Source organism: Sturnus vulgaris, chromosome 5 (genome assembly GCF_052056855.1).
Source record: "Sturnus vulgaris isolate bStuVul1 chromosome 5, bStuVul1.hap1, whole genome shotgun sequence".
NCBI classification, from domain to species: Eukaryota; Metazoa; Chordata; class Aves; order Passeriformes; family Sturnidae; genus Sturnus; species Sturnus vulgaris.
The window spans coordinates 59,996,290-60,019,849 of NC_142247.1; the positions used below are offsets into that span (position 1 = coordinate 59,996,290).

General features: G+C 42.0%; 1 protein-coding gene across 1 annotated transcript in view; it reads right to left on the reverse strand.

Moving 5' to 3' along the window:
• LOC106848810 (sucrase-isomaltase, intestinal-like) overlaps window positions 1-23,560 on the reverse strand; it is a 59,453-nt gene that overhangs the window by 27,306 nt on the left and 8,587 nt on the right. The window contains exons 5-12 of the mRNA XM_014868972.2: window positions 18,480-18,648; window positions 17,771-17,867; window positions 16,538-16,650; window positions 7,772-7,897; window positions 6,674-6,805; window positions 1,654-1,767; window positions 1,427-1,543; window positions 1,260-1,344 (exon numbers count right to left, since the gene is read on the reverse strand). Of these exons, the coding sequence (XP_014724458.1) occupies window positions 1,260-1,344; window positions 1,427-1,543; window positions 1,654-1,767; window positions 6,674-6,805; window positions 7,772-7,897; window positions 16,538-16,650; window positions 17,771-17,867; window positions 18,480-18,648 (953 nt within the window). The remainder of the gene's footprint in view (window positions 1-1,259; window positions 1,345-1,426; window positions 1,544-1,653; window positions 1,768-6,673; window positions 6,806-7,771; window positions 7,898-16,537; window positions 16,651-17,770; window positions 17,868-18,479; window positions 18,649-23,560) is intronic.

The following is a 23,560-nucleotide window of genomic DNA, read 5'->3' on the forward strand; positions in this document are numbered from 1 at the left end:
ATTTCAATGCTAATCTTCACACGGCTTAGCTGCATGGCCCAAAAGCCACTGCATGAGTTCACTCTCACTCCTTTATTTGTGAAGAGCTCTGCTCTTTTGGCCAGTTTGCCCAGTGTCTCACATTATTTTTTGCAGCTCTGAAGTCTAACAAAAAATGAAGGTAGTTTAAGGCAAAGGTGGAAATTCTCATCAGGTCCTGGGCTTTGAAGCCCACAGGGTTGGTATGCAGTGGTTACCCCACAAAGAGAGCAAACACCAAAATCATCATTAAAAGCTCAGCTTCTGCTCTCAAAAACTTACAATCTCTAATATTTTGTCATGCTCTTTTATGTTTATGTTTCTCTTATATTCAAAGTAAAAAAACATAAATTGCAATTTAATAAAATGTAGACTTCTCATGAGAGTACAAGAGCCTGAAGGGAAAAAGGGGACATTTCCAATACTCCAACTCTCATGTATTATCTTCCTGCTGCATATTAACATTGCTCAGGCAGCTGGGCTACTCCTGGGGAAATGTTGGCTGGATTAACTGCCACACCACTGGCAATAATCATAGGTACTCATGGCTTCCTGGGAAGAATGAGCATATCATTAACTCAGCTACTGGAAGAGATTTTCCCATTCCTGTAAGTGTCCCATAGGCTTAGACATTTTAAGACTTATTTTTAGCCCAGTTCTAGTAACACAGTGAAAATTTCTTTCCTAAGAGAAAGGAAATATATTGAACTAAGGCACCAGGGAGATATCATCTCCCTTGTCATAGTTTGTGAGAAGACAGACACTGCCCATCTCTGAGACTAGCAGTGGCAACGCAGAAGGGTTACTCCATACGTCTGTAGCTGAGTTACAGTACATGGGTATCTTGCCCTTTTTCTGATGTGGATCAGTTGCTCAGAGAATGGCAGGAAATGTCCTTTTTCTACTCCTGTTATGAGGCAGAACCTTGGACAGAGGAAAGTGATTGCTTTTGATACTCCATCAAAGCTGAGCCACTGGAGTCTTAAACAAAAATGTAATCAAACACACGGAACAGGCAGGGAAAGATGGAAAGTGAGAGAATGGATTTTTTTCCCCCCTAAAATATAGCCTATCCAGGTTTAAAACAAAACAAAACAAACAAGAAAACTAAAGAAACAAACAAACAAAAACCCAATGAAATTATAATATTAATATTAATGTAAAATATTATATAAAATATAAATTAAAATTGTAATATTAATAAATAATTCATGGCAATGAAATTATACTATTATACTTACTAGGAGTGTAAGGAGGATAATTGATTTCATTATCAGCACATCCAGGTATCTGGCCTCTCATGAAATTGGATGGTTCATTCATATCCTTTAATAAAGAGAGAAAGACATGTGAAAATCTTCATTTTCGTTTTTTTTAAAGAAGGGAGGGCAGATATAATGAGACATACAATCCAGATCCCATCGTAGTCAAGGACATCCTTAAGCTCCAGACACAGCTGGGTCCACCATTCCACTGTCCTTGGGTTGGTGTAGTCAGGAAACACAGAATCACCAGGAGGCCAGGCCTAGGGGTTACATATGGAAATCCTGGTTATTTTCTCATTTCTGTTATACTGCTGCTTTATTGGTTTGAAGCAGCACTAGACAAAATGCATCACAAAATTTAAAAACCCACCTGCCCAACAGCAGGAGTCACGCCATCAGAGTTGTTCACCCACACTCCCATTTCCTGGCCGAGTTCATAAGCTCTGTAAGTGCCTGGCTCCTCATCCTTGGTTATGAAAGGGTCCTGAAAACAGCAATTACACTTTCTTTATTGAAATCCCAGAGGTAACAATTACTCTTCTATTTGTATATTTTAGAAAAATTCGGATTATGTTCTTAATGCTGATTGCAAAAATATTGGAAGAAAACAGCATTAAAATTTAATAAGAGTTGAGAGCACGTAATAATTTAGAAAAAGTCATTAAGGATATGTCATGAGTATTTCTTGTGTAAGGCAAAAGTAATGTGAAATTACTAAATACCCTCATGTTTATTTTTTATGAGACTTTCTATGTTAAATTATTTCAGAGAGGCACTAGATTTTACTCCCCGCCAACCACCACGGTGCTGTGGCTGGGTGCTATGCTGGGCATTCCCACACTTGAGCACCTCTGGGTTTGCTCCAAGGCAATCTTTATTCCAGCTGCCTCAGCATCAAGAGCTCAATGCTAGAATTGGAACTTCATAGGAATCAACAACTGTTGACTCTTTTGAAAATATAAACCCATAACAATCCCAACAGGAATAACTAAAACTTTTCAAGGCACTTGAAGTTTGGCACATCCAACCTCAAAAGGGCCCTGTTAGCCCTCCATTCCAAACCAATGTTGGACAAGGATGTTTTATGCCAGTCTGATGCAGAATAACCCAACTCACACTTGCCTGTGAGGCTTACACCTGTGCTCTTCCCAGGCACCAAGACCACACATTTTACACCCCACAGCTTGTCCTTCCTGCCCCTTTCCACTGCTTGGGGTGGTCACCACCTCCCACTGCTGCAGTGATATAGACACCAACAACTTCTCTGCCTCAGGATGACCATCAGTAGCCACCAAGCTGATCCAAAGGCATCCTGATCAGCTCCTGGGGATGATAGTGATCCACCCTCCATACTGGAAAGTAATAAATTTAGGAATACTTTGAGATGCCAGTGAATGAAGAGGTACACTTCAACTCTGCCCAGCAGTCAGCTGCAACCAAAAGGAGGTAAGTGCACTTTGCAATACATCCCTAATTGGAAGCAACTATCTGCTTTGTGTTTTTTAGAACAGATAAAGGCTGCAGCCATTTTAGAAGGGAATTCATTACTTTCTCCTTAGAAAATCTTACTTCCTCAGGTTCTGCTTTAGTCAAAACCTTTCAGTTATGAAACACAATGGAGAAAAAAAAAACATTGAAATAATTCTTCCACTCAGTTATAGCTTGTGCAACAATTTAAGTGAACTTTAACAAAATGTGATAGAAGTCTAACTAATAAATATCTTAAGAAGAAAAAAGTACCAGACCCCAAATGATAAGTTGCTTTAAAGGCTTGTTTTAAATCTCATTTAAATACCTGAATTAATTGCCTGAGTTACTTGTGAGCCCTCTGATAACCACAGCCCTAGTGAGGGAAGTATATTCTTCCATGCCTCAACAACAAGAGCTACAGCTAAATCCCTACTTTAAGTACGAAATTCTGTTTAACTTCATCTAGCTCTAGTGTCACCTCCATAAAGACTATAACTGTCCATTACATTTATAACTTCTTCAATAGTCCAACTTTGCAAAAGAGAAAACTGTCCATCTGCAATAATTATCTTATAATTGTGGTAAAGGTGTCTCTCAAGGGACTTGAAGGCTAGAAGAAGTCAGCTTAATTATCTACTCCTAATCCAAACTTATGGTTTCCTTCAGCTGAAAGGTTGTTCCAGTGCATAAATCTAATACATTATGCAGGTTTAGTATTGCCCTAAAGAAAACAAAACCTCTCTATGCATGCAGGGGCTGTTGGTGGGGAAGGAGTTTCATGCCTGTTAAATCTTCACTCATCTTTTTAGCATTTTGGGGAAGAAGTGTTGAGCATCCTTAACTCCAGCTGACTGCCTAAAGACTTGAGAGCATCCAGCATGTACCCAGACTAATGCACTTCCACCTGTGGCCCCACCCCAAACATATATTTTGATGCACATCCATAAAAGCTCATCTCTGAAAATTTTTGCCTCTACAGCACACACAATTGGACTTAAAAATGTTAATGATATTGAGCATTATTTTGAATCATGAGCATGTTGCTCTTGACTTTTAAGTATCTAATCACTTATGTCATTCCTAGCTGTTTTTATTTTTAGTATGCTTTAATAGGTACACAACATCTTTCATTAAAGATCCTCTTTAGTAAAAATCTTTATAATTTTTCAATGTAGTCATTGTTACTTTAGAACTTCTTTGTTTCTAAAAAATATATTTGTTCTGACACGGCTGAAAGGACAGACTGGCTCAGCTTTTGTTTTTTTCACAAGCTTGGTTAAAGAACTAGAATAGAAGACAGGCCTTAGTTATAGGTTAGTGGAAGGATGAAAGAATGAGCTAATGGGAATCCAGATAGGAAGCCTTTGTATGAATTAAGAGTTGCTACGTTCCTTCCATCTGTCTAACAGCTGAATTTATATAGCAACACCTCCCTGCACTGCTGCAGAATGTGCCATCTGAGAAAAGGGCTTTAAAAATGTTGTTGAAGTTAATTTAAACTCATAAGGAAGAAGATAATGTAGCTCACCCACTAAACCAAGACTGCTTGCCTGTAGCTTCATACCCAGTAGCAAGTGCAAAACAGCTGGAGACATCCCAACATTGACTACCATGTATTTACTGAAAGGCAGGAGTGCATAGGAAGAGCTACCCCAAACTCCTGGTATTTTGCTCCTATACTAATGTTTTGCAAACTATTTTGAGATAAACCAATAAATAGGCATGTGGTATTTAATGTTACAGCTCTAAGAGATTGGATCATTTTTAGAGCAGTGTTGAGGTTACAGAGAGCCTAAACTGCCTAAGTTAGAAAGATCAATCAGTCCTGACAGCACGTGTGCTCACTACTGCTTAGTTATTTACAATGATGTATCCAGTTAATTTGGGTCTCTTTTTCTCTTAAAGTTTCTCTCCATCAAAGTGACGTAGTAATCTGTTACTATTTGAACGCTGTGCCTTGAATCTTCACTGATGATGAAAACTGATTTCACTGCTGCAACCCCGAGCTTCTCAGAATGGAACCTTCAGGGGAAGGTATCTTTAGGAACAAATTGCTAGCAAGCAGCATTCTCTATATAGACTGCTGTTTCCATTATCAATATGTAATTGATCACTTGGGCTGCATGGTTTTCTTTGAGATTCCTAGTAGTAAATGGAATTACAGTACACCAAAGCAAAGATTAGGCAAATAAAAAAAGGTACTTTTAAAGAAACTATCAAAAAACTCCCAAGTAAAAAGAAAACACTGATATAGTTAGCTGTGGTGCTGACTAGTCCATCATCCTCAGTCATATTTTAAATTTCACAACCAACTGTGAGGAAAAAATAAGGACAGGGGAGGCACTTCTGCCTTTATCTATTAACAAGATAATGTGATTTTTAGATGAGGAAACTGCAGTAGCTCTTGCTTATCTTGACTCCAGATACACCAGCACAAGTGAAAGAGGAACTGTACCACAATTCAGGACTCTGCTGTTCAGTCTCTCTCTCCACAAGCCTTTGGCATGACCCCCAGGGCAAGAAGAGGAACATGGTCCTTATTTTAAAAGGACTGGATCGACTTAGGGTCCAAAGATTGGTGACCTGTCCATCATGATTCAGTTGGATTAGCTGTTCTCCTCAGAAGCAGGAGCCATCAATATCATGTAGGTAAATGTGTTTGTTTAGCCTAGCAGAGAAAGGCTGAGGGAGAATACAATTAATTGAATCAGTGTCTCAAGAAAGAAAATAGAAGGGTGAGAGACTGGCAGTTGGCAGTAAGGACAGTAGTACCCTAATGAAAGATATAAACTCACCATTTAGGTAGAAAACAGATTACAAAACTACAGTTACAGCACAAAGCCCTGAGAGGAACTCTGCAGGATTGTCTCCTCCTCCTTCCCCTGTGAGTGCTGGGTCAGTTCAGCCTGAGCCATGCCTGATGCATGTGTTGGGCCAGTTCACAGCACCCACCTGGGAAGCGACCTGGCCCCAGAAGCTGTCTGTTGCTCAGCTCACCTTGCAGACAGGCAGCTCTACCCTAATATTTGCCTTGAATCTGTCCTGCTGCAATTTAAAATGCTCTTCTTCCTATCCTATCCCCAGTGGTTATGGAGAACAAATTGCAGCCTGCTCTGGGGAGTGCAGCCTTTCCACTGCTAAGCTGCTGGGGGACCCTGAAGACCAAGATCTTGTGAATTTATCAGTGGATTTTATTTTATTTCTTAATTTATTTTCATCTTTACTTAAATTTCAATCAAATTGGTCTCCAGGTTCTTTGCCACCATTGATGCTCACTTAGCTATTGTGACAGTGTCATTTTGCCACAGGGACATGTACGAGGAAGCGCTGGAGAGAAATAGCAAATTTTGTTGGAAAAATTTACTGGGGAAGATACAAAACTCCAATTTTCACTTATATCCAAATTAATTCATTTGGCCATACACCAATTTTAGTTAGAAGTTCAACATACATTTTCCACAAATTTGCATCCAAGTAATCATCTCTCAGATAAACTTAGATAAAAAGTTAGTACAAGGAAACATTAATTGTAGTTAGTAGCTTCCAGAGTTATTAGGAATAGATTTTTTTTCCACTATTTAGTTATTTTTGTATGTGCATTAAATTAATTTGTTCATTTCAGGAAAAGAATTGCATGACAGCAATCCTGCGTCAACTCAGAGGCAAAATTTCTCATAACTGAGTGGGGAAAAAGTGACAGAGAATTAGTGTTTTGGAATGGAGATGGTACTAGTAGAGAGATACCAAATAAAGACAACACTTTTAAAAATTAAATCTGTGAGAAATTGTTCTTCAGCCCTTCTCAACATTTGAGAAAATGGAAAATCTGCTACATGTGTTAGCATCTAGGTACTGCTATTAAGGCTATGCCATGAATAGTTCTTATAAATCGAGAAATAGTTAACAACATTTTAATTTACCAGAATCAGAATATTGTGCTTTCCATCCTTCTTCAGCTCCTTCATGAACTCTGGCAGACCAGCAAAATTCACTTTATCATAGGTAAAGTCCAGGCGACGTTCCATGTAGTCGATATCATAATGCTGGACATCCTAAACATTTTTAAAGTAAAAAATTACATTAATACTTCCTCCAGCTCTGGAGTTCTCAGACAGGGAAGACATGGATCTGTTGGGGCAAGTCTAGAGGAGGGCCACAAAAATCATCAGAAGGGCTGAAGCACCTCTGCTATGAGGACAGGCTGAGACAGACTGGGCTGTTCAGCCTGGAGAAGAGAAGGCTCCAGGGAGAACTTCCTGAAACCTTTAAAAACCTAGAGAGGGCTTGTAAGAAAGTTGGAGTCAGACTTTTTGGTAGGGTCTGTAACAATAGGACAAGGGGTGATGGTTGTAAGCTAAAGGAGGGTAGATTCAGACTAGATTATATAAGGAAGGAATTTTTTACAATGGTTGCACAGATAGACAGTGAATGCCCCATCCCTAGAAACATTCAAGATTAAGTTGGACAGGACTCTGAGCAAGATGCTCCTGCTCATTGCAGGGATTAGGTGGCCTTTAATGGTTTCTTCCAACTCCAACTATTCTATGATTCTATGACTGGAGTATTTGATACAGAAATCAGAATGTATGCAACTGTATTTCTAAAAGGCAACATATGTAATGAAACCTAAGATATTGTAATTGTAATCCTAGCAGTGGACTACAAGAAAATGTAGGAGCCCAAGTTTAGCAACTATTTTGCAGTGATCTGCATCAGAAGTTTGTTTCTCATTGTTTGTTTTTAAAACACTAGCACCTCATACTGCATAACAGCAAATCCACACCCTAATTGTTTTCTATGCAGCCAAGAGCAGCACTTAAACATCTTGTTCACAGCCCACTTTAAATGTTCTTTTAAGCATTATGAAGATATTACATGCAAACCCACTACATAAGATTATGAATATCCTTTTATTCTACAATCTTCTTTATAAGATAATTCTTTTTCCTCCATTATAATTTTATTCACCTCACTTCAGAGTGTAAGATTAGCACACACAGTGAAAGATTCATACTCACATATGGGATGTCATAGTGCTTCATGCGATCGACAGTTTCCTTTAAAACATCAAGGCTGCCATAGCCCCAGCGGGAGAGCTGGAATCCCAGAGACCAGTAGGCTGGCATGTGTGGGCGTCCAATGGCCTGCAGCAGGAATGAGGAATAGGGAAACAAAAGGGGGGAGAGGAAAAGAAGTTATTCTGAAACACCAGGAGAGGCTTCCAGATCATTTAAGGCACAAAGCCCAGGGCACAGGCATCACACCCCCATTAAATACTCATTCTTTTCTCCAAGTGGCTCTCAGCACAGCATGGTTGGCACTTCTCCTGGTGGATCCTCGCCCTTCACAGAGACTCCAACAATACCAATACTGAGCATCACTTCTAAGAACACCCCGGTGGAAGGCACAGTGTATAAAAGCTAGGCTAATGTTAAATGTGGTCTCAGCCTTTGCACAGCAGCACGTGCCCTCACTTACAGGGCACATACCAGCAGAAATCCAGCGTGGATCCTCATGCCACCTGATCCACAACGAGTCCACAAACCCCTTGGTCAACAGAAGGCAAATCTCCAACGACACACAGCAACACAAGCTTTACAAACTTCTCTTGCCACGTCCAGCTGAACTAACTTATCAAGAGTCTGATGTTTATTTGAGCTCTCTGAAGTTTTAATCATATTTACACACCAATCTGATGAAAATCAGTTACTTATGGCTGACTACTGTTATTGCTGGCCCACAGCCTTGTGTTGCCAGGCACCAACAACTCTCTTCAAGACCAGAGTTACTGTTTGGTCCCGAAATTCTCAACTGAAACACAAGGTAATGAGTTAAATATGATTTTATACATATTTGATTTCCACTGTCTGAATGTAATCCATCTGTAAATGGCATGAGGCAACTCAATTGAGAGCACAGGGAAGCAAGGCATCCTGCTCTGCTTCCCCTGGTGAGAGCTGCTGTGGTAACCTGAGTGAGCAGTGGGCAAGCACGATGTGTCTGTTCTACAAATAAGCTGATATCTGGCTTTGTTTCATTAGTGCACACCACTGTTTTCTGGGGGACATCTCCTGAAATCCTTACTTCAGTTAAATCCAATGAAACTAACCTTTGATTTGTATTTCTAGCACCTTTGCAGGCAATACATGAAAATCTAGTAGCTAGTAAGCACCCATGACTTATTAATCAGCTGCAGCTATTGTCCCCCTTTGGCTAAATAATGGTTCCTCACTTATTTCCTTGTGGATCTCCATAGTTAGGAGTTATACTGAGAAGTGAAAAACAACAAAACTTGCATATTGGCAGCTAAATCCCACCTACTTTAAATAAATAAAACAAGGCACTTCTGGCAGTCTGTATCTATTGCATTGCTAAGCTCTCTGGAGATGCACTGCACAAAGGCACACCTTCCTATGGGATTTTCTCTAGGAAGAGCCTGGCCTGGGAAAGCAAGGCTGAACTTGAAATTGCTCTAAAATACATCACATGCTAGAGCATCAGTACACAGATGTACAAAGTGCATCAGACAGAAAACCACACGTGGGAGAGAGGCAGAGAAAAGCTGAGGATGTTTTTAATGCCCCCGAGCTGGGTAAATTGCTTCCAAACCAAAGAAAGGTTTGGGAACACACAGTCAAACATTACAAATTTGGCTACAGTGTGCTTCACTTGCTGGGATGCTGCTGTTTCACATAAGCCAAACCATAAGGAGGCCATAACCCCTGGTGAAGTTAATGCCCTGGGTGTCTCCAGGAGCAACGCTCTGGCTGATCAGCACAGCTGCCCTGAACATCTGCTGCTTGTCCTGTCCCACCAGGCTTAACTTTCCTGATCCTCCTCAACACCTACTTCTTTCTGCAATTCAACTGGAGGCTGGGGTCTTCAGAAGAAGTGAGAGCAGCTCTCAGCAGCATGTTCCAGCCATAGAGGCACTCAACTTCCATTGCATGCTGCTGTGCCCTTGCCAGGGCAGGCCCTGAACAGACAGTGTAGGGGGAGGCTGATGGGCAGGCACATGCCATAACTACCCTGGTGCTATCCCATCTCCTTGCACATGTCATCAACTTTTTCCAGCATGTGTGGACACATCTGATCACCCAGACCATCTTTCAAGCTCTGCTGGGGTTTTCCATGGAGAGCTGAATGGGATGTGATGGCTCAGGACAATCTCCCAGCACCAAGGTGTCCAACATAGCATGACAAGCCTCAGGGCAAGAAGTCTTCTTCTCTGTCTCATCCACCATGTTAAAGATAAATTCATCTGAGGAAGTAGCAGAGCTTGTTTTAGACCAGCAAAGGCTGCAGGATGAGCTTTGTGAACCCACCATTTTGTGCTCCTAAAGCAGATGCATATTTTGCCCTTGCTTTCTCTACTGTAAACAGAGAATGACCTCTACAAACAAGGTTAAAAAAACAGACCAAAACAAAAGAACTCCCTAATGAAATAAAATGCTTTGTGCACAGGCTTCTCATCTTGGACAAGAGAAATAGGGAAAACTGGCTGATAAATATTAATCCTGCAGCTAAATGCAGAGCCCTGTGCCCTGGAAGGATGTCTGCATGGCATCTGCTGCCTCTTCCCAAGCAGGCTGGGAAATGGGAAAGGGGTGACCATCCTGGGCAGAGGCAGTGGGAACTGCTGAGTAGCTCTGCTGTAGGTCCTGTGACACCCTGGATCACTCCTGCCTGAGGAGAACAGTCAGTCTGGGACATTGCCAATACAACGCATTTCAGGAGTTGGATGGGGATTGGCTTCTTCCCTCATGTCCTATCAAATATCCAGGTGGAGAGCAGTGGGGCTGGAGGTAGAGCTGTGGCCACTGGTGTGTCAGTCAGAGCCCTTCCAAAAGGTCATGTCCCCAGCACCAGGGTTTGCTGAGGTTCACCTGCTCACATTATGGGATGGTGCTGTGTCACTCTGGACCACAGAGCGAGACAGTGTTTTGTGACAGCATCTCTTGAGGAGCATGGGATTATAGCTGAACCAACAGAAAAATACCTACATTGCAAGGAAGATATTAACTTTTTAAAGCAAATTAGTTCTCCAGGTTCACCAGGCTGGTGCATCTATGGTGAGCTTAATTGAAACCAGCAGAACATTTGAAGAGGAAGGATGAAAACAGGGCAGCTGGGAAAACAAATGTTCTTTTTTCTAATTATCCTGTGGACTCTCTCTAATGGATCCCCCTGAAGCTTCCTGATAAAGTAACTGACATATGGTACCCACTCACAGATGGATCAGCAGAGGCAGGAATGTAATTTTGCAAACCTGAAAACTCAAGTTGGATTTGATATATATTTAGGATCTAGTTAATTCATATAGTTGCATTCTGCATACAAATGATCGGAAAGTGCAGCAGTCAGAGAAAGCCTGCTTAGCAAAACTGTCTCCCATAGAATCAGAAAAGGTAGATGGGGTATGGCAGGGGAACTGAGGAAGCAAACACAGAAACAGCAAACATATGGGGTATCCAAAATGAGGGGGGGGGAAAGCACAAAGATATGGTAGTGCAGAAACAGTAAAAAAATAAAAAAAAAATCCTATTTTCTGTTCCAGAATTCTTCCTGCACTTGCTTCTTATATTCTCCTGGTGTTTAATAAATTCACTGTTAGTTTTTCCATGTTTACCTAATTTGGCATTATGGGGTGGTTTTTTCACTTTTTTCAGAGCCACCTGAGAGTTGATGTATCAAGGAGGTACTGTGGAAGCATTTTGTGATAAGATTAAAGTTCAGTGCAAACAAGTATATCTAACAGATACAATCTGTGTCTAGGGAGCAGGTGAGCTGTATTCATTTTCCCTGTGTTGGATTACTGGACAAGTAATGTTATTAATATGAGCATCAGTGATATGAACTAGGTTATATATTTTATATATCTATATATATATATATTCTATAGAGTAAATCAGGATCCTATTCTGTTAACACTATGACCAAAGACTTGGATGAGAGAGAGACAGCAGAGTTATGCCTCTATATCACAGGGGCTGGAGAGAGGTACTCTTTCCTGTGCTCACAAACGGAGCTGAGATGTCCAGCAATGCAGATTGCTAATCTTACCCCCTAATTAGCCACACAAAATGATTTTTGAAGCTTGATATTTCCTCCAACTCCCTTTCTTCAAAGAGGAGTCATAGGAGGAAACCATGAAACCCAAGTGTTCCAAGGCACTGGGTTTAATATTTCTGTACAGTTACACAGTGGCTAAATTCCACAGGTGCTCCTATGGCCCACAGATCTGTACCCAGCTCATCTGCTATGACTAAGGCAAGCAGCTGAGTGCTGTGAGCACCTAGTCAGTTAGAGGATAGCCTTCACTCACAGCCTGTTAATAGAAGCTCAGCTTTGATTTATGAGAGCAAAAAAGAAAGGCGTTGCAGCTGCTGAACCATAAAAAAGATGCTCACAACGTCAGGAATATAAAAAAATCTAAGGATTTTCAATGCCAAGGTCTTCAAATCTTTTTTTATGCTGCACAAAACAATTATAAGCTGTTTATTCCTTCTTGGGGAATTCAGCTGCAAGATTCTCACTGAATCATCTGTGATAAAATCTATGTACAAGCAGGTTCCCCATGTTACCTCTTCAATAGGAGAGTGGACTAGAGACTTCTGGGATCCCTTATACCTGTAACTAGCCCACACTTCTGTAAGGAAGAAGCAAACCAGAAATTTTCTCTCCAAACAGAATTAGGAGATTTACAGTTTTCTCACGTACAGTTGTGATTGGATAATTTGTGATAAAATAATAAATTCATGGTCTTTACCCAAGAGCTATTAAATATCTGTTTTTTGAACCCTAACATTCCTGACTGTCTTGTTATGGAGCTCGCACACTACTGCTACACACTATTGGCCTGTTCTGAAAGGCCACCAGTGGTCTTGGCAATGTTGGCTTGGTATTAGGTGTGACTGCAGAGCCTCACCAGGCTCAGGTCAGTGCCTGAACCCTTTAGCTTGTTACTGCTTTTTCTCACCATTCTGCAAGCTGAGGTGTTTGCCATTAAAAGTGAAATTTGTGTTATATAACTGTCCTGCACACTTGACTTCTTCTGCAGTAGGAGAAAAATGTGATCACTGTTGGCTGGCTCACATATAGAGAGCTGTACAGGACAATCTCAGACTTCTTAGATGTGGCAGAAGTAACACCTCACACAGCTGGGCTCAGGGACAGGAGGGAGCAGAAGAATCAGGCTAGAGGCTCCTCCTTCCTATTGGACCATGCCCAGCACATGCCCTGTAGCTGCTGCCACTGCTGTAGCACTCTCGTGCCACTGGCAGGACACATCCTACAGCTCACCTCTGCTCCATGCAGCACACAGTAGAGGGACAGAGGTACAAGCATTTACCTCTGCTCCCTTCTCACACCTTGCCTCACTCTTGGAGCCCATTTAAAGGAGATTACCCTTGGCCAGGCTGGCATCCAGGGCCACCACAGCTTTTGCTGTCGCCTGTTCTCACTCCAAGGATGCAGACGCTGGTGGCTGCAGGGAAGCTGCAATCATCCCTGATCACCACACAGAGAGCCAAGAGCCCTGTTTGCAGCATAGCCTGGAGCCAGCAGCTCTGGTCAAGAATCCGTGGTCCACCCTGGGTGCTGGGGACAACCTGGAGAGGTGTGTGGGGAAATCCTGCACACTCCAGAGGCCAAATAAAGAACTTTGTTACAAAGATGTCCTAACTCACTGGTTTGGGGGGAGCCACGTGAAAGCATAGAGCAGAGCTAAGTTCCTAAACCTCTCACAGAAACAAGCACAGCAGGGGAAGAGAGGTGGCTCAGATATTGAAGTGGCACTGAAGGCAAACATTTGAGGAAGATGTAAAGCACTTTGCTCTGGAAACAGCTCCCTTGTTAGCTGTGTACCTGCTGGCACCTGGCCACCCTGCCACACCAGTAGGGCCATCCTGGAGGGATAAAATGAGTGCACGCTGCAAAAAGCAGTGACTGGGGCAGATGCTTACTCAGCACTATTCCACCGAGCTCTGCAGCAGTGCAACCTGGTCCCACCAGAGGCCCCTGCAGCCAGGAGCTCCCAAAACACCGATTCTCAGAGTAGACCCCCGCAAACAGCTGAGAGAGCAGAGCCATGCTGCTGAGCAGCACCTTGCAGACATCAGTCACACTTCTTCTTTCTACCCTACAGCATGACAATGACTGCACAGGGAAAATCCTCTCACTGTGACAGAAAAGACAATTGAAAAATAAAGTCTTTTCTGTCTCCTTCACCTTCCCACATATCTTGTACATAAATTATTACCCTAGAGACTAATAATATGGTAATTGTAACATTTTTGACCTTGGAATTTCAGGATGTTTACTGAAGAAGTTATTATTTCACATTGAAATTACTAACATGCATTCTTTAAGATTCCCTAGAGGGTTGAGAGCCAGCTCAAAGAATACAGAATAGGGTTTTTTTGTCCTGGCATGTGACATGTCTCATTAGGAGACGCCCACTGCTCTCCTTTACCTTGTTTTCTTTGCTCCAGCTCCATTTCCAGAGACAGGGGTGGAAAGTGAGCTGCCATTACCCATCAGCTGGGGAGTGAGAACTCTCTCATTTTATTTTCAGATGCTGACCACCTGCTAAGCCACAGAAATGCTGCCTTCAAACACCAGTAAAAGACATTGAAAAGGAACAGGCGTGGCTTTAATTTCCATCGTACGGCTGCACTAACTCCCTTGAAATGGGGATCAAAGCTCCAACTCGGGAGCAAGATGCTTTACTTTTTCCCCCTCTGGTTTTATTACCCATGTGTAAGATAAAAGCCCAGTTTCCTTGCCGGTCTGTGGCACTGGTATCAGAGATGGTGTGTGCTGGTTTGGGATACAGTTAATATTCTTTATAGTAACTGGTGTGGGCTGTATTTTGGATTTGTGCTGAAAATAGTGATGATAATTCAGGGATATATTTGATTTTGCTGAGCAGTGCTTACACAGAGTCAAGGCCTTCTCTGCCCCTTACTCTGCACCACCAATGAGGAGGCTGGGGATACACAAGGAGTTTAGGAGGGGACATAGCCAGGACAGCTGAGCCCAGCTGACCCAAGGGATGCCCCATATCAAATGGCTTCATACTTGGCACATAAATCTCGGGGAAGAGGAAGGGAGAGCAGAATATTTGGAGTGACAGCATTTGTCTTCCCCAGTAACAGTCATATGTTCAGCCATTCCCCCAATTCCTGGGGGTGGCTAAACACCCTCCTGCTCCTGGGAACTGCTGAATGAATTCTTTGTTTTGCCTTGCTTGCGTGCACAGTTTTGCCTTATCCATTAAACTGTCTTTATATCAACCCACGAATTTTCTCACTTTTACCCTTTGGATTCTCTCCCCCGCCCCACAGAGTGAGTGGCTGTGTGGGGCTGAGTTGCCATCTGGGGTTAAACCATGACAGACAACTGGTGGGCATGATGTGCAGAGGGAGCTGGAAACCTCCAAGCGACAGAGCAGTTGCTCCTGCTCCAGGACATTGAGGAGCACCATCAGCCTCTCACTTCTCTGGGAGGTAGCACCTGAACCTCTCCTTGGAAAAGGAAGGACTAGCAGAGCCCACCACCCCAGAGAAGGTCCAGACTTCCCAAAACAGCAGCATGAGCAAGTCTTATCCCTTCCTTCATCAAACCAGAACCCAGAAATACCTTCCTTCTGGCCTAAATCCTCTTTCCCCCTCACTCTAAACCACAATATTTCTGTCCCATAGAGGCACTTTAAAAGAAAGCAAGCATAGGATAGGGAGGCTTTAAAAAAGCCCAGAAAGACAAAATGTTTGCTAAATATCAGAGCTCTGGCCCCTTTGAGGGGTTGCACGGGCAAGGACAGAGCACATGCACGTCTCACTGTGAACTCTGAATGCCCGGCTCTGGGATGCCCCACCCTGTTCAGACTTCCAGTTGCAGCCTAATCCTCAGGGTCTGCACAGTGACCCCCTTCTCACAGCAACATGCTTACTCCAGCTTTGCTCCGCACTCTAGGTGTGACACTGATTTCTTTATGTACACACCTGGGGTCTGAGGTGGCAGTTTTCTGTGGAAAGGCCCAGCTGAAGCATCATTTGGTTACCAAGAAAACCATGTTATCTGTTTTTTCTGCACAGTCCTCACTAGATAAGAATTGTATGTACACTTCCAAAACAGCCATCTGCATGTGTACTCTTAGTTCTCTGGAAAATATTGGGCAATTGGATAGCAAGCAATTACTCTACATGAGATAGCAATAAATGCATTGTTATACAATGCATTTATATGGGTTTATAGTCCAGTGCTATTATATGGGTTTTCATTAGTAAAAAACAGCCTGATGGATTCAAAATCAGCAAGTGATTTCACTGGAAAATAAAGGTTTGAAGACTTTAAAGTCCATTCAATAACTCTGAAATCCAGCATATGTGAAGTTCCCAAACACTCCCATCTGTGCTCTGCCTAGTTTGCTTTCTTGGCCTGCAGTGTCAAAATGCAGTCATGTCATACAGCAAAGACTATAAAACTGTGATGGCCCAGAGAGGAGTAAGCTTACAGGTTGCTTTCTAATGATCCCTTTAGTGCACTCCTGCATCCCATCCTGACATATTGCAGGAAAGGCTGGAGATGTGCACTGTGACACTCAGACAGACTGTTCACAGATGCTGTAGCATACGTCAGTTTTCCCATGGATCCAAAGCTGCAGCTTTGTACGAATTGATCAGGACAAAGCTCTGGCTGCACTACCCTCTGGTACTACCAGATACTGACAGGAGTGTGTTACAAGGTACTGCTCCATGTGCCATGTGCACTTTTCTACTAACCTCAGTGTATTGCTGAACCACGCTTTCAGGAGTTGGTCCCGTGAAGAGATAGAAGTCAAGGATCCCTCCAATAGTGCGGAAAGTTAAAGATGGATTTGGAGACAGAGTAACATCTAAAAGGGAGAAAAAAGGTCCTCAGTACAAACCAGCTCTGAACTATACTATACATGAGTCTGACACTCAACATTAGGAGGCATTTCTTTACTGAGGGTGGGCAAATGCTGGAACAGGCTTCCTAGAGATGTTGTTGATGCCCCGAGCCTGTCAGTGTTTAACACTTAACAACATGTTTAGCTTTTGGTCAGCCGTGAAGTGTTCAGGCAGTTGTACTACAAGTATGTAGCACAATCTCCCAGACACCTTGTTTTATGTCCCTCTCAACTGAAATATCCTATCCTATCCTATCCTATCCTATCCTATCCTATCCTATCCTATCCTATCCTATCCTATCCTATCCTATCCTATCCTATCCTATCCTATCCTATCCTATCCGTCCTAGGTGTGTGTTAGGCACACACACTGGGGTCTTCTGTGTGCCTTGTGGGTATGACTGGATGAACAAACAGGGCCTGAAGGTAGGCAGGCCATTGCCCAGTGTTTCTGCAATCTCTGCTTTCAGATTGGCATGGAGCAGCAATAAATCACAGAAACCCACATAGAGTAAATTGCATAGATCCATTTGTCTCAGTTTCATATACATAAAAAGGATCAACAAGTTTGCGTTTAAGGTTCCTCTATGCAATTTTAATCTTAGCGAAAGTCATTGTCTGCCACGGGAAACTGATTTTACAAACTAAGTGAAGATTCTCCTTTTCTGAAATTATACCACTAGATTAATGCAGTAAGGTGACCATGGCAACATACAAAACTATCCTCCAAAGACAGAATATAGGACTAACCTAAACTGGTTTGATTTCATTATGCCAATCTCAGAGGAAATTTCTTCCACCTTCTTTTTTCCCCTCTATTTGCATCTATTTTCATTTAAAAAGTTAAGAATGTATTTTCCCTGAAAATGCCTAAAAATGCCCAAATTCCTTGTTAAAAATTCATTCTACTGAAATACCTTTGAAAAATCTTTTTAAAATCTATTAGTCCAGGAATCTTAGTTAGAGCGCAGTCACTCATATTTGTATCACATTGAAAAAGCAATCAGTAAAACAGTAATTTATACTTACTAATCCATCATATTTCTATGCACAGTCTATATAGGGAATGCATGTATCTTTTTACCTTGTGCATTGGAGTTCAGAAGGAGAACACCGTGGGCATTGGAGTCTGGTTCTACGCACATATAGAAAGGGTGAACTCCATAGAGGTTGGCAAATGACTGAAACATAAACAACACATGAGGTATGACTTGAGTTTGCCATTTTTCATAGCTTTTTTTCAGGTAGATACATATGCACAGACACGGAAATAAATTCATTCATAGTTAGAGACTTATTTTGAAAGATTGGGGATTTTTTAATCTAAATTGGTGTGCAGTCAAATTGACAGAAAAGAGTTATTTTTTCTGCCTTAACACAATGGAATTTTTAGTCTTTCCCAGTTAAACCTTTGATATTCTGCCAAACCCTTCAAAATGGCATGAGTAAGAATCACTTTTCTAGTTAAAACAGACTCATTAACCACTGACTCCAGTTCAGCCAAATATCTAATGAGTCCTGCTGGAGTCCAGCTTGTTTGGATGAACAGGGATAGATCCGAGTGTGAAATGCAAAGCTCTCCTGAACCAGGATCTTGGCACACAATATACTTTTTTTCTGAAAACTGCACTGTGAGATAGGTTCTGATAAAAGGTTTCAAAGTTCCCTCATAACAATTAATGGCTTTGTCTTTAATTAAAACTGATGACACCTGCAAAGCTTGTGACATTCCGTGTTTGCCACCTCCTTTTGGTGACACAAGCTAGGAGAACGTGTTGCATAGAGTGAATTACCGTTGGTGCCTGGTCCCTGGAGAACATGCCATAGGTAACAAAGTCCATGTTGTGCTTGAAGGTAGGGTGCTCATGTTCACCAAACCCATACACAGAAGTGGATGGCACAGTGGTGGTGATCTGAAGGAACTGGTTGGAGAAAAACAGATCAACAAGGGGACTGTCCCACCTGTGACAAACAGAGGGAGACAGGATTAGTTTGCTTTTCTTTGGAAGGTATAATTTTAAGTTTATGTCTGGCTATTTATACTTTTTATGTATTTTCGAGAATAACAGTATTAAAAATCCATTAAATTCTATGCATGCATCTAACGTGCTTAACCTAACACATTAAATTAATCTTGCGATGGTTGAAGATATCTCATCTACTTATGCAAAAAAATGCATCAATATAATTTTTGAAAAGAGCAACTAAAACAACAGAAGACAGACTATAAATCTATTATCAAAATAAGTAGTTGCTTGTGCTATTTCTATGACAACCAATATGAAAGGCTAAAAATTATTACACAGTGGAGTACAGAATACTTAATGAGAACGACAGACATTTTATCAGCTTTTTTTTTTAATGTTTTGCTGTATCAGGACCCGAATACCCCCAACTTCATGCAGGTGCCTAAAATAGAGGTGTAGCTTTCTCCAGACTATGCTTGAACAAGATGTTTTTATTGTGATGACTCTTTCTGACTTCTCTCACCAGCTTAATGCATTTATTTCTATTGAATCATCTGTGGACACAGGCTCACATTTTAATTAGGTGCTACATTCTGTTTCCTAGCTCTAAAGCTATAATGAGCTGCAAGTTAGATGGGGGAGAACATAGTCAAGCTGTGGAGAACTGTTTTGTTAATGGTCCTGTGTATGCCATGAGTAGCTCATTTAGATAGCACCCTCTCGAGCCTTGTTTAACCATGAATTTGTTACAGCTAATTAAAATAAATGAGCCCAAGCCATAGAGCACAGAAGTGGCATAACTCTCCTTTTAATATTCTTCTGTCAATGATTTTGACAAAATTAAATGTTTGATCAAATTGACTGATAAATCAGAGATGGGTAGTGTTGGTGGGGAGCAGCTCTACCCCCATGAGGGGAGGGCTCTGGTGAGTGGCCTGCCACCTGTGCCACCAGCACCCTGCCTGGGGACAAGTCCCTGCTGCTGGAAGGACTGGAAGGGCACCACTGGTCCCATCACACTGGCGGGCTCTCCCAACAAGGCTGCAAGGACAGCCCCTTATGGGGATGCTTAAGGCACTCCCTCACCTCTCCATGCAAAACACAGGCACAAACTATCTCTAAATTTTCCTAGACAAATCCAAAGTCACAGACAGATACTAAAGGGTCTGTGTATTTTTTAAAATGTCTGTTTGTCCTGTCTTACAAGCAGGAAAAGTAAGAATTTGTATACAGCTCTTGATTTGTTTTTTTGCCAGCAGGAACCACTCCCTCCTTCCTTTCCATCATCTCCACCTACATGCAGTACCGAATAAAATTATTTTCTTTTAGGAGGGTCATGCATGCAAAACATCCCTGAGAATCAGATCCAGTCCTTTACAAATAGAGGCCTTTCTGCAAGAAGCAGTTGCTGTGTAGGAATAGGGATGGTCTCTGGAGCTATATTCCTGCCCAGAGGAGAGCTGTCACACAGCTCTGCCCTGTGCCAAGACAGGAAGGGCCACTGCTCTAAGCAGACCACAGGGTTATGAAAAACTCAAACCATGCCAGAGGGGAAATGCTTTGGGAAGAGTTTAAATATCTGTCCTAAGTCATTGAGCTCTCCCCATGATGTCTGTTCAGAGGACATGAGGCTTTGTACATTTCTGGTACTCACATTATAGCATGGACATTTCCTATCATGAGAACACTTAGTGTTACCATGGCATTAAAGTATTCCTCCAGCTCAGCAAGACCCCTCCCTGACCAGGAGGGTGACTGGGGTAGTGCAAACGACAACCCTAGGAACAAGCCCTCTGCCCCACCATATCTTTACATGTTGTGGAGAAACTGGTTTATTACTCATGCATTCCTCCTGCACTCGACTTCTGCATGACATTGCCATAACAGTGCCCTGCTCTGCACTGACCCCTCCATGGCTCAGCTCCCTGGGGGCTGCCACCCCCACCAGCACTGCTCCCCATCAGCCTTGTCTTTCCCTAGACCTCCACACACCAGCATGGCTATGTGCTAAATATAGCATTAACCATGACATAAAAAGGCTGGTTATGACTCTTTTGCTTTCTGGGCATTATTATGTCGTTTCCATCTGAAGGAAAGAATGGACAGGTTTTCTGTTTTCCGCTGGCACTACTCTCTGCCTTCATTCCCAAGCAGCTTCCAGAGTCCTTGTGCTCTCCAGCACACCATGGTAGGCTGTTGTGCTACTTTATGTCTTTGCTTGTGTGGTGTTGGCAAAGAGCAATTATTTAAATGAAAAAAAATTATACCTGCCATTCCTTAAACCCTTGGATACAATAACAGAAAATGTCATATTTCTCCCACCTTCCCTCCTGCTAGTTTGAAGCTAATAGAAGGAAGAAAACAGGAGGGAGTATAAAATGACATCATGACTGCAGGAATTTGTGTGGTTCTCCTCCAAGAGTCCTATGAACCATAACAGCACTGTGATGGACTACAGCAAGGGTCTAAAAAATCTAAAAACACAGATGAACAGTTGCTGTCAAAAATGCAACCCCTGCGAGAAGTTAGACAAGGCAAATTCTCTGAGGACAAGAACCCTTCTTTTTGCTCAAGAGGTAATAGCTGCAGTCACATTTACTGCTGAAAGTCTTAACCTGTTAGTGTGTCTGTGGTAGGAACACTCCTGCCTATGGAAATATAAACCAGCCTCCCCACACGTCTGCCTGGCCCATTGTCTGTGAACAGTCAGCTGTTGCCTGTCCAAGGAGTCTGACTGATAAAAGCTAGTCTATTCTTCCATACCTAGTGCACTATACTAAAGAGTAAACCTCTCTAATTTTTAACCTCTTATCAGGAAAAAAAATGAATGATTCAGATTGAAAACTTCTCTGTAAAAATTGGCATTTTTGGCCAGCAAGGGAACTAGTCTCACACCCAGCAGTAAAGCCACTGGCTATCAGGATAAAATATAACTGGAATGGACCAAAGAAGTAATATTAAAGGAAGGTGAGCAGGCAGATCGATAAAACACCCTGTTCCTATTGAAGGTGTAGTTCATGACTAACATTGTCACAATATTTGAGGGGGATGACTAAAAGGCTGCACAAGATGGTTTTCAGGAGTGCAGTTATCAGTCCTTTGTAATACAAATTGGACATGGCGAGTTACCTCTCTGAAGGACTACTCTGTGAGGTTTACTGGAGGCCAATGGCTCAAAGCACTGATGCACCTGCCATGAGCAACCAGCTGGTGGCACTTCTAAAGGTGGTCTTATAAAACCTCCAGGATTAGGAGACTTGAGACACATATATGGTACATCATTAGGACAGGCATCATGCATTATCTGGACATTTGAAAAGAATTTTAAATTGGGAGAGGTTTAGTCTTTTTATTTTTCTTCCTGTTGCAATAAATACTGGAGAAATGAGCTCATTATTGTAAGTTGTAAATAACTGGTCCACTCAGTCACTTGGAGAAAAATGTCCTCTATAACATCTGCTTTTCCTGGCCTCCAGACCACCCTGTGTATTATCTATGTGCAAATTTAGTTGTAACTTCACATGACTATCCAAAAAGGGGGTCTAAGTCTCCTGGAAAAGCTTGGGCTCACCCTTCCAGAGAGCCTGGGCTACCATAGTATGCACAGGCTGCCCATAAAGTGCTACAGCATCTTAGGGAGTGGGGAGTACACACCCTATTTTCAAATGAACCTCAAATATAAATATACTGATTGACTCAACACACTTGAGCTGCTGAGGAGCATCACCTTAGGACCCCAGATCTCCATGGTTTTCCACTGATCTCAGATTGCTAAAAATATTTCCACTGACTGCTGGTTTTGCCTGGAGTTAACCTTCTTCATAGTAGCTGGTATGGGGTGGTGTTTTGGATTTGGGCTGGAAGCTGCTGATAATTCAGGGATGTTTTAGTTACTGCTGAGCAGCTCTCAACAGAGCAAAACGGTTTTGCTGCCCCTTACACTGCCCCACCAGCAAGGAGGCTGGGAGTGCACAAGTAGCAGGGAGGGGACACAGCTGGGATAGTCACCTCAACTGACCCAAGGGATGTCCCATACCATATGGCTCCAGGCTGAGCATTAAAACTATCAGGAAAGTTGGCTGGGAGACTGCTGAGACTGCTGCTCAGGGACTGACTGGTAGGCATCAGTCAGATGGTGGTGAGTAATTGTTGTCATTTGCATAACTTTTCTTTCTTGAATTTTATTTTTCTCTCCGTTATTTTCCTTTAATAACATTATTATTATTACTATTATTACTAGTGCAACTTTTTTTTTCTGTTATTAAACTGTTCTTGTCTCAACCCATGAGTTTTCTCACTTTTACCCTTCCAATTCTCTCCATTTTTCAGGCAGGAGTGAGCAAACAGCTGTGTGGTGCTTGTTTGCTGGATGGGGTTAAACCATAACACTGTTTCACAACAACTGTATTCCTTTTTAGCTGTAAGTCTTGGCCACCACTGGAGTGCAGAAGGCCCACCAAGACTGAATTTTTATTTGTTTATCTTACTTTAACGGTGATTTGTCAAGTAGGTGGAGAAAATCAGCAGGACTAATCAACAGATTTTCCACAAACATGACATTTATAAAAAAATAAATTAAGAGTATATTTACAGTTGTTGACACAGTTCTGCTCTACTTCTACTGTATTCAGTGTTGTAATATCAGGAAATGTCCTATAACTCACTGGATATGCAATGCTTAATTTTTGCTCTGAAAAACACTTGGGTAATTGATATACCTACAATACTTCTTGTCTAGGTAACATAAATCTTAATGATTACAAGATTAAAATAATGACTCTTACAAACTAGGAACAAACATGTTCTACCCATGATGTATACAATTTCCTCCCCTTGCTTTAAGCAAAGCTGCAATTATGACAATAGCATTATAAATCATTTGAATAGCCTAGCCTATGTAAAAACAT